We start from the raw sequence: 10,383 nt of genomic DNA, 5'->3' as shown, positions 1-10,383 counted from the left end.
TTTTTTTTACTTTCTCAAGCGTTTAAGAAAGTTCATTAGCCAGAAATGCAATTTTTTTGCAAAATTTTGTTCAAACGGGTCCAGAAATTTATAAAAATTGTGTTATTTTTGCTTTTTTAAGCACATTTTTGAACTAATAAACTGAGTTTTTTCGTTAAAACAGACGAAAACTTACCCTTTCAATTATTCTTGAACCTTTTTACTATAAAATTTTGTTCAAAAAAGTCCAAAAAGTACCAAATTGAATCGATTATTACGCTATTTTTGACATTTTTTCGAGAGTAAAAACATGTTTTTCAGCTAAAAACTTTTTTTCGCAAAATTTCGCTAAAATAGGCCACCAAATCACTAAACTAGATTCAAATTACCGTTCTATTTTGGTCTATTTTATTGGATTTATTTTGGTGACCTAAAAATCTACTTTTTTTTGAAAAATGTTATTCACAAGCAAAAGACCATCAAGTTAGTGCACCTTTTAAAGCGTTTAATATGTTTATGAGTTAAAAGCTGTTTTATCTTTAAAGTTTTGCAAAATTTTGGCAAAAAATGACCAAATTTGGCCGAAAATAACATTATTTTTGACTTTTTCAGTTAAAAAGGCACTTTTCATTTGCGACATTTTGTTCAAGTAAGCCAAGTAATTTTCTAATTAGATAGGAAATGGTGCTTTTGCTTATTTTTGAGTACAAATTTTAATTGTTTTTGATCAAAAAATGCCCCAAAATTAAATAGGCACAAAATTGTATTATTTCCGTCTAAGTATTTTTAAACAAATAAAAACGTTTTTGAACCAAAAACTGATTTTTTTGCAAAATTTTGCTAAAATTTCCAAATTAGGGGTCGAAAACAAAATTATTTTTGCCTTCTTCATGTAAAATTTTACCCAAATGAACCAAAAAATTAGTAAATTAAGTCGAAAATGGGGGTTACGATAAAAAAAAACTAACTATTTTGGCTGAAGTTTCTTGCTACTTTCAGCAACAAAATTTTAAATTCCATAGTTTTTCACAAAAAAAGATGCAACTCCATTAAAAACGCACCCCTTTCAGAGGGTGTAGCTCCTTTACAAAACATTTTTTGATATACGTTTATAGGAAACTTTTGTCTTAAAATTGAATATTCTTTTACCTGTCCAGATTTGTAACAATAAAAACGGAACAGCCTGTATAAGAAAAATTACAAAAAAATTTCAGAGTGTAGCACTGTTGAAAGTAAAATGTCGTCACAAGACGTCAAGTATTTAAAACAAAACGTGGGGAAACCCCTAACTCTGGCTTTAGCCGAAATAACCGCGAAAATGCCACGTGACCCCATACACTACTTGGGACACTATTTATTCAAATATCGGTACAACCAGGAATTGGAGGAGGTGCAAAAACGGGAAATTGAGGAATTGACTCTTGAGAGAAAACGACTGGCACAGGAAAAATGGGTAATTAATTACTCCCGAGTTATTTATTTCTCGTTAAATTTTTTTAGAAAAAATTCGTCGAGGAAGAGGCGAGAAACGCCGTCATCGAAATGGTCCTCCGCGCCGAGCAAATCGCCTACGAAAACGAGTTAAAACGCATCGAAGAGGAGCAAATGTTGGCTCAGGCGGAGGAGGAGGAGTGGGCGGGGACAGAAGAGGAAAACGCCCAAATGGCCGAACTTATGGAAGAGGCGCGCGACAAATTCGAGTAACACTCACCGATTGGTTGATCCTCACCCCCATTTGGATCACCTGCGAAACAAACAAATTAAATTCAGTTTCTTCAATGTTGTTTTTCTAATTTAGCGAAGTGTCTTTTCCGTTTTGTACGCAATACAAATACCTCACCTGTAAAGCGCTAATGGACCTTGGCTGGGGTCTTCGCTTGTGTCCGCAGGGGGCGAGTTTTGCGTGCGAAATTTCCTCAGGTTAGAAACGAAAGCGCAATTTTTGGAAAATCTCCGCCGTATTTGCGAAAGGTTTGATAAATAACCGATTTAATAAAAGAAAAAAAAACATTTTTTATTATACTTATTTCATGCCAACTATACATAATACACAAAAAGGAATTCGTATGATTAAAATCTAGGTGTAAACGCAAATTTGGTTAATCTAGAATTGTGTCGAAAAATAGAGAAAATACGCAGATTTCTTAATCGTGTCACTCTACCGCTTTGTCGTTCGTGTTGTAAACCTTCCGCTGCCGCAATTATAAGAATATAGAGCGCCCAAATTGCGTTTTTTCTCCTTTCACACTCATGGCTTTAATAACACAATCGACGGTCTACCCAACCGGACTTGAAACTAATCTAATTTAACAAGAAATAAACACTAATCTATTTTGCAAAATCAGGTAGACGAATGCTCCATTTCCAATCTATATAAGGCGCACCAGTCACACTCCTAACGCACCGAAAAATTTACCCAAATTTGGCCAAATTCCGCACTGTTCCAGAAACTAAAGAAAAAAATTATGACTAAATCTAGTGAGTCTATCGTTTCGTTTCAGTTTTTAAAAGACGCACCGCACTCAGAAGTCGCTCCAAACGCAACGCCAGCTTAAAAATAACTGTAAATAAAAGAAAGAAACTTGGGTAAATCACTTACATTACCTTATATAGAGTGAAAACACCATCAAATATATTTTGTACAATATTTTATAGTAAAAAATCTATTATATTATATATTTTATCTTCAAATTAGGCAAAACTCAAATCTTGGACCAAAACTTCCTGAAACAATACCTCTTTATTACTTGAAATTGTTTTGAAAAAAGTTCCCAAAGAGGCATCGCTTCGTGGGGACCAAAACCACCCTACATTCCCACACTTACCCTCCTCTTTGTTGGGGTAGTGGCGGATAGGCGGCATCGTATGAGCCACGCCCTCCAGCACCCGCCCCGTAGGTGTCACCGTAACCGCCCGGTGTCCCATACGCAGCTGCCGTTCCGTAACCTCTAGCATCGTTGTATCCGCCTTGAGGGGCGGGACTACCGAAAGTCCCCGCCCCGGTACCATAGCCTGCGGTTGGAGGAGCCGGTGTTCCGTAACCGCCAGTAGGCGGAGCCGCTGGACTACCGTACCCGGCTGTATAACCATTGGCCGACGCCGTTCCGTAACCGCCACGATCGGGGAAACCCCCAGCCCCGCCCCTACATCACAACCAATCACAAATGTTTCAACCAAAATGACAATAATTACATTGGTTTAGGTACTTGGTCCCTTCGACTGTACAACTCTGGAACGGGGGCGCCTCTATCAAAACCCGCGGGCCCCCTTGGCGGTGGTGGCCCTTGCTGGTCCAAAAGTGGCCTCCTGTCATTCAACAACGGCCTTCGATCGTCGAATTCCCCAGCTGGGGGGCGTCTATCGTCATAATCGACTCGTGGAACCTCTGGGAAGCCCCCAGGACGGGCGTCCCCATACGGACGTCGATCTACCCATCAATTACAAAAAAAAACCCAAAACGAAATATAAAAACGTACCAAAGTCATTACTGAAGGGTCTCCTCTCGGCCCCAAACCCAGCCCCCCGACGATCATCATACGGCGGTCTCCTGTCACCGTACCCCCCATCATACCCGCCCCGCTGTGGCGGCCGATCATACCCCCCAAATCTGTCCCCGCCCCCGTAAGGCGGATAATCCCGCCCACCACCAAACCCCCCGTTTCTGTGCGGCGGCCCGCGGAAATCGCCCCGTGCATAAGGCCCGCCTCGGTCTTTGCCCCCGCGCATCGGTCCGCCGCCCCCGGGACCCCGTCGGGGTTTCACCCGCCCCTTCTCAACGGAAATACGCCCACCCATGAAATTGGTACCGTTGAGTTCCGCAATCGCTTTCATGGCCAAGTCGTGGTCTTCGAGGTGGAGGAAACCGCACCGATTTGCGATGTCGCATTCGGCGATTGCCCCATAGGGGGCGAAAAGGGCACGCAAGTCGTCGGTGGTTACTCCGTTGGGCAGACTGCCCACGAAAACTTTCGTTGTGGTTTCTGAGCGGCGGCTCTGGGTACCCGTGGGTTAGTTGATGGGTTTTGCATGGGCGAAACTTACCATTTTCGACGAAATTCGATGGATTTCAAACAAAACCGGCGTTGCACAAAACAAACCAACAAAATGGACGACTTATGATGGCGTTGGACAAACACGCGCCAACACAACAAACGCAAACTCCCCAAAATCTCACGCGCCAATTTCAAATTTTACACAAATTTTGCACTAAAACCACCATATTCCTTCAATCTCCCGACCCGTATCCACTTAACTAAATAAAATCAACTCAAAATCACATTATCCAGTAATTATTTCTCATCATTTCAACAATTTAATCAAAAAAAACATATAACCTCAAAAGTACAAAAGTGAGGTTATGTTTAGTTTCCAAAGTGGCTTAAAATCGTTAAAATGGCCCAGAAAGTGTCCCCTGACATGTTCAGGAGCGTCTTCAAGTCGATCGACAAGGACGTCTTGCGTTGGTTTCCGGGACACATGGGGCGCGGTCTCAAACAAATGCAACACAAACTTCGCTCAATCGACTGTATTATTGAGGTCCACGACGCGAGGATCCCCATTTCGGGGCGCAACACCGACTTCAAATACACAATCAGTGGTGTCAAGCCCCACATTCTAGTCCTAAACAAAGTAGATTTGATCGATAAAAAATTGATCCCTTCGATAACAAATCGTGTAAAAAACGAGTTTGAACACGTCATTTTCACAAATTGCAAGGACCAGCACTGTAAAGGAGTGAGAAAAGTCTTCCCTCTGGCCCAAAATCTCATAAAAAGCTCTGATAGGTTCAACAGGAGCGAGGCCGAGGACCAGTGTGTGATGATAATTGGGGTCCCAAATGTGGGCAAGTCGTCGCTGATAAACGCCCTAAGAGTGCGCAATTTGCACAAGGGGGGCGCCTCACCGGTCGGGGCAGCCCCGGGAATTACCCGAAGCGTTTTAACGAGGATTAAAATGAGTGAGGATCCGCTGTGCTACATGTTGGACACGCCGGGGATTTTAACACCGAAAATTGAGAGTACGGAAGTGGGGCTCAAGCTGGCTTTGTGTGCCACCATTCAAGACCACTTAATTGGGGAAACTGTCATAGCTGATTACTTGCTTTTCTGGTTAAATAAAAACGGACACTACAATTATGTCACCTTTTTCGGACTTGAAAAAGCCACCGATGATATTTTGGAAGTCTTAACACAAATTAGCATAAAACACAGGAAAATGTTGAAGTTGAGAGACAATAGTAATAATTATATATACAGGCCGGATTTGGACCATGGGGCCAAAATCATGTTACAAGCCTTCAGGAGTGGGGCTTTAGGCAAGATTATGCTAGACGCAGACTTACTATAATTGTACAAAATCCCAAAATTAATAAATTTTATAGTTGTGTGAAACGTTTTATTTTAAATTCCCCGCCATTGAAATGACATTTCCACAATTTTAAAATTATTTTAATCGACTTAATTAATTCAATTACGTAATTAGAGATAACAAACGTCACACACTTAACGTTGTAAATAGTCAAAACACCAATTACGCATGGAATAATCCACAAAATCGCTGTTTTTTTTTTTAAATATGTGTTGGAATCCTTAGGTTGGCACAACTGTCGAGTGTTTGACGTTTGGTGAAAAGTAAAACCGAGAAAATCTTATTTAAATAGTGAAAAAGCGGTTTAAAATGGCTTTAGCTTTAATATTACGCAACGCCCCGAGAATTCAAGGTATGTTTTAGTGTTTTTCCGCATTAAAACTCCCAATTTTGCATTACATAACCTTCACTTTTCAGTTGGGGCCTTGCAACAGAACTTGATCAAAAGCGCCTCGATTGTGCTGGCCCCCTCACACAAACAACAGTCAACATTGAGCAAGTCGCGTCATTTACTTCTAGCCCCCCAGAAAGTCTCACAAGTGAGATTTATGTCAGCAGACCACAGCAAGTTGTGGCCTATGGAGAAGGCCCTCTCGTTGAGTATGATAGCCCTCGTGCCTGCTGCAATCGCAATGCCCAATATAGTGTTTGATAATTTGCTCGCAGTGGCGTCTGTGATTCATTTTCACTGGTAATTGTCTTTTGGGGTGAATTTGTGATAATTGGGGGTTGTAGGGGCTTGGAGGCCGTTGTGGTGGACTACGCGAGGCCCATCGTGGTGGGAAATATTCTACCTAAACTGGCTTTAGGCCTGCTTTACTTAATCTCAGCCACGACTTTGGGGGGCCTTATTTATTACAACATCAATGATATTGGGATTGGGAAAACAATCAGGAAATTCTGGGCGATTAAAGAGTAAATTTACTCACTTTTGAGTCTATATTACCGCCTCAAACCTTTGTAAATTACAAGAAGTTTTAATTTATGAATTATTGTCAATAAATTACCTAAAAATTACGATTATTGTCTACGTTTTTGGAATGTTGTCCTCGTAGAAGACTCTCAAAGCTTCCCACTGTTTGGTGTGAAGTAAGATATGTGAACGCTTGTCTTGCATGTGTCTTACAGCCTGTTCAGGGGTCCAATTGTATCTCTACCAATGAAAAAATTGTATTTTTTTGACCAAATCAAAACCAGATTTACCTTAATGAGGTAACAACCGACTAGGGTCGCACTACGGGTCCTACCCGCCTTACAGTGGACATAAACTGTGGGTTTTTTGGGTTCACCCAATTCTGGCTCTTTATTGACCACCCTGTAGATGAAACTAACACCATCGTTTAATTTTTGTTGACATGGAGTTGCGAATATATCAGTTGTGGCCAATTGGAGAAACTCAACACCGTAGGCGTTCCATCTCTGCAAATTTTTACGAATAATTGGGGCGAAATTGGGGACAAGGGGGCGCAAACCTTGCCGTTGTTGGCGAGGAACAGTTCGTAATCCTCGTTCATGGAAATGACTCCTTTCACGTTTTCCTCTTCCAGAAGCTGGAAAATCGAGCAAATTTGCGGTATTTTCTATTACAAAATTCATGTGTGCCAACCCAACAAAAAATAAAAGAAAATTCGCCCAAAAGATGCCAAAACTGATCAATTTGATAATAACACGTTTCATTTTAATCTCTTAATGATATTTTTATTCATTTGGTATCAATAATTGAAAATTTTGCCTAATTTTTTAGTTTTGTTGGGTTGGCTACACTACGTCAAAATTTGAGGTTTGGGAGCCGATTTCACAAGTTTTGGTCTGATTTAGTGCCCACAAACAGGGTAGATTTCTCGGTCACGTCATTTTATCAACAAATATTAATACTTTTAGGATTTTTCACTAATACAAGATTTAAATCCGTTGCCAACCCAACAAAAATTAAGAAAAAAACTCGCTCAAACATTGTATAAACCAACTATAAATGGTAATTTTCTTGCATGATTTACTAATAACACGCTTATTTGCATTTGTTTATCATATTTTTGTACGTTTATTGTAAATAATTGCAATTTTTGAATTTCGTTTTGTAGGGTTGGCAACGGAGCGTTAAAAATTGGGGCTTAAGGGGCAGATTCTTCACGTTCTGTACTTAATTATTAACACAAAGGGAGCGAATTTGTCGGTTAAAGCTTTCGCAAGCCGGTTTTAGCATTATTTTAATATTTTTAGACTATTCCAAAATCGAAATGTGTGACCAACCCAACAAAAATTAAAAAAAAAATTTGCCCCAAAAACCGGTCAAATCAACCGTAGATGATCATTCCATTGCATGTTTTATCTTAGAACACTTAATTTCGATTTATTAATCATATTTTGTCCGTTTTTGGCCCATTTTTGATTTCGCTTTGTTTGGTTGGCAGCGACACGTCAAAAATTGGGGCTCGGGGGCAGATTCTTCCAGTTTTGCGCCAGGTCAGTGTCCGCCAGTGAAGTTCTCGGTCAAGGCCCTTCGTCCGGAAGCCCACTTCCCAGGTAAACAACCCCAGCAAATGTCATTCTTTCCACGACGAAAAATCGCCAAAAATGAATGAAAAAGCCACCTTACCCGTCTCGTGAGACTCGGAAACGGCAAAGCCCCCAAAATAACATTGTCGTCGATCCTGTCAAACCACCTCCGCGACGAGATTTTCTCCATAACCACATTATAGAACAAAGTGGGGTAAAACGTGAACCTCGCAAACATGCTTTTGGATTTTTAGCGAAACTGTCTCAAACGTATTTTAATTGTCACCTGTTTGTAGTCATTTTCGTTAATTTTCTGGCTTTCACTGGATGACAACATTGACCCACATCACACTTGTTGGAGAAAGTTGACAGGAAGTGGGGGCGGAGGGGAAAGAAAGCAACCACAACACAAAGACGCCCCACGTCTCACAATTATCTCTTTAATTAATATTCATGAAAAAAGTCTTAAAAATAAATAGTTTTTTTAAAATGCAAAGTAGGCACGTGTCATTGAAACGTCAATTTTATCTACTCAAATGCAAAGTAGGCACGTGTCATTGAAACGTCAAATTTTAGTAACATTTATTTCACAACTAAAACCGTACAATTTATATAAAAATGTGTACAACAGCGGGGGCTTGCGGTCTCCGGAAGTAAACAATCGCTGCAAGAATCGCCGTGAGCGTCGTAATCAAATACAAATCCCAATTCGCCCCAAACATCTCATTAAAATCCAAAAGACTCGATAGATGGCTCTGTAACAAACAACTCACTAACACAGCCCCCTTACACCCCCACTCACCTCTCGTAAACTATCCAAACTGAACATTAAATTCAATTTGAAGAGGGCTAAAGCCACAGGAACCTTAGCATCGGTGCTTGTCTCTGCAGCTAAGTCGTAGCACCTTTTCGCTAAATGCACATCCTTGGCCATTCCTAAGCCCTGTTCGTGCATGTACCCCAAATTAAACATGGCTTGAGCGTTGTGTTGCTGCTCCGAGGCCAATCGATAATGACTAGCCGCAGTCTCATAATCCACGGGAGTCCCCAAACCGTAATAATGGTAATCCCCGAGTTTCACTTGCGCTGCTGAGTACCCCTGAGCCGCAGCGCGCCCCCAATACAACAAAGCCCTCGCTAACGACTCCTGAATCGTAAACATGGGCACTTCGTTTCGGTCGAGTAAAAACGCAGCATTACTTTGGGCCACTTCGTACCCCAATTCGGCCAAAAGGGCATATTGGACAAAAGCCTCGTTAAATCGCCCCTCAGTGTAATCCGAATGTGCCTAAAATTGTTTATTTCATTCAAAATGCATTCGATTTTGGGTTTAAAATATTTTACTTGCATCAATATCTCGCCCCAGCGCCCCCTTTCGGCGACATTTTTGAATAGTTCGACTGCAGTCGGACACGATCGTAACATTCCGGTGCCTTGAGCGTGCATTTGGCCTAGATTGTAGTAGGCGAGGACGTGGCCCGATTGTGAGGCCAATGAAAAGTATTTATTTGCGAGTTTGTAGTCTTTTCGCACACCCAAACCGCTGAAATACATGTTGCCGAGTTGGAGTTGGCCGTCGACCCAGCCTTGATCAGCGGCGGCGAGAAAATATTTGTAGGCTTTTGTGTAGTCTTTTTCGACGCCGCGACCGTAAAGGTACATCAAACCGAGACCGCTTAAACCCACCGGATTGTTTAAATCGGAGGCTTTTTTAAAATATTTGAATGCGGTGTCGTTGTCGGCCTTCACCTCGTCGCTGCCGTCCAGGTAAATCTGAAAAAACAAAATCAATTTACGTCCTGGAACATTTTACACTATAGCTCAAAACATTTCAATATGAACTTTGTAGTAATTGTTTTCTAACAAAATTCAAAGTTGAAAAGTGATATTTTATTTTAAGATCGTTTTCCTTGAAATTAAGTTGGCAACAAAAAATAATGTGGGAATATTACATTAAATATTACATTAACATTAAATTCAAATGTGTCGTCTAAATAAATGTAAAAAAAACACACAAGATTTTTATGTTTCTTATACTCGGAACAGATTTCAGTAAGTATAGCTCAAATTCTGTATTTTTAATTTTCTTATTTATAAGTACATTTTTTGTAACTTTTTTCAAACAATTTTCTGGATTTTTTTAACCGTAATAATTTTTCATGCTCATTTCTACCAACCACTTTCTTATCAAAGTGACCTATAATTTTGAAATTAAGTTGGGAACAATAAATAATACAGATTGAAGTAAAGGTAAAAACTATGATTTTTTACGTCAGGTGGGCCATGTAATTTTAATTTGGCAAGATTCATATATTTCATAATTTTTTTGTGGTGAGCGGTAATAAAATCGTAAAAATAATCAATTTAGCTTAAGTCGTAAAAACGGTTGAAATATGGTTTTCTAGACGTAAAATTACTCGCTGAACACGATMCAACTAGTTAGAATACTCTACGATGCATAGTTTTTGAGATATTGAGTAATAAAGTTAAGAATAAGGCTAAAAGTATAAGGCACTATATCCGATTTTGACCAAAAATCAA

The 10,383-nt window shown here is 40.2% G+C and overlaps 6 protein-coding genes across 9 annotated transcripts in view; 3 read left to right on the top strand and 3 right to left on the bottom strand.

Moving 5' to 3' along the window:
• Positions 1–1,960, top strand: part of LOC123012109 — a 4,511-nt gene extending 2,551 nt beyond the window's left edge. Inside the window, exons 5-6 of the mRNA XM_044409912.1 lie at positions 1,194–1,432; positions 1,480–1,960. Of these exons, the coding sequence (XP_044265847.1) occupies positions 1,194–1,432; positions 1,480–1,683 (443 nt within the window). The 3' untranslated portion in view covers positions 1,684–1,960. The remainder of the gene's footprint in view (positions 1–1,193; positions 1,433–1,479) is intronic.
• Positions 1,961–1,972: 12 nt separating this feature from the next.
• LOC123012110 (RNA-binding protein 4.1-like) lies at positions 1,973–4,163 on the bottom strand. Of its 2 annotated transcripts, none has more exons than XM_044409913.1 (6): positions 4,021–4,163; positions 3,456–3,972; positions 3,172–3,406; positions 2,805–3,122; positions 2,579–2,703; positions 1,973–2,529 (listed from the first exon to the last, which is right to left on the bottom strand). In XM_044409913.1, the coding sequence occupies exons 1-5, from the start codon at positions 4,021–4,023 to the stop codon at positions 2,682–2,684; spliced, it is 1,095 nt and encodes a 364-aa protein (XP_044265848.1). In that variant the 5' UTR covers positions 4,024–4,163; the 3' UTR covers positions 1,973–2,529; positions 2,579–2,681. The 2 variants fall into 2 exon arrangements, with proteins under 2 accessions (XP_044265848.1, XP_044265849.1); XM_044409914.1 differs by having other exon boundaries at positions 2,584–2,703.
• Positions 4,164–4,327: 164 nt separating this feature from the next.
• On the top strand, positions 4,328–5,360 carry LOC123012112 (mitochondrial GTPase 1). Its single transcript, XM_044409915.1, has one exon. The coding sequence runs from the start codon at positions 4,372–4,374 to the stop codon at positions 5,323–5,325; it is 954 nt and encodes a 317-aa protein (XP_044265850.1). The 5' UTR covers positions 4,328–4,371; the 3' UTR covers positions 5,326–5,360.
• Positions 5,361–5,472: 112 nt separating this feature from the next.
• On the top strand, positions 5,473–6,363 carry LOC123010646 (succinate dehydrogenase [ubiquinone] cytochrome b small subunit, mitochondrial). Its single transcript, XM_044407711.1, has 3 exons — positions 5,473–5,698; positions 5,764–6,037; positions 6,082–6,363. The coding sequence occupies exons 1-3, from the start codon at positions 5,656–5,658 to the stop codon at positions 6,263–6,265; spliced, it is 501 nt and encodes a 166-aa protein (XP_044263646.1). The 5' UTR covers positions 5,473–5,655; the 3' UTR covers positions 6,266–6,363.
• LOC123010644 (phosphatidylglycerophosphatase and protein-tyrosine phosphatase 1) lies at positions 6,272–8,293 on the bottom strand. Its single transcript, XM_044407710.1, has 5 exons — positions 8,129–8,293; positions 7,943–8,081; positions 6,819–6,896; positions 6,550–6,765; positions 6,272–6,499 (listed from the first exon to the last, which is right to left on the bottom strand). Exons 1-5 carry the CDS (start codon positions 8,140–8,142, stop codon positions 6,374–6,376), a joined length of 573 nt encoding a protein of 190 aa, XP_044263645.1. The 5' UTR covers positions 8,143–8,293; the 3' UTR covers positions 6,272–6,373.
• Positions 8,294–8,396: 103 nt separating this feature from the next.
• Positions 8,397–10,383, bottom strand: part of LOC123010643 (protein sel-1 homolog 1) — a 5,703-nt gene continuing 3,716 nt past the window's right edge. For all 3 annotated transcript variants that reach the window (XM_044407707.1, XM_044407708.1, XM_044407706.1), the window contains exons 4-6: positions 9,187–9,615; positions 8,645–9,130; positions 8,397–8,597 (exon numbers count right to left, since the gene is read on the bottom strand). In XM_044407707.1, the coding sequence (XP_044263642.1) occupies positions 8,451–8,597; positions 8,645–9,130; positions 9,187–9,615 (1,062 nt within the window). In that variant the 3' untranslated portion in view covers positions 8,397–8,450. The remainder of the gene's footprint in view (positions 8,598–8,644; positions 9,131–9,186; positions 9,616–10,383) is intronic.

This window comes from Tribolium madens, unplaced genomic scaffold (genome assembly GCF_015345945.1).
Source record: "Tribolium madens isolate multiple individuals breed KSU strain unplaced genomic scaffold, Tmad_KSU_1.1 Scaffold_91;HRSCAF=231;Tcas5.2_LG7, whole genome shotgun sequence".
In the NCBI taxonomy this organism is placed as follows: domain Eukaryota; kingdom Metazoa; phylum Arthropoda; class Insecta; order Coleoptera; family Tenebrionidae; genus Tribolium; species Tribolium madens.
This window is presented reverse-complemented; position numbering and strand designations above follow the sequence as displayed.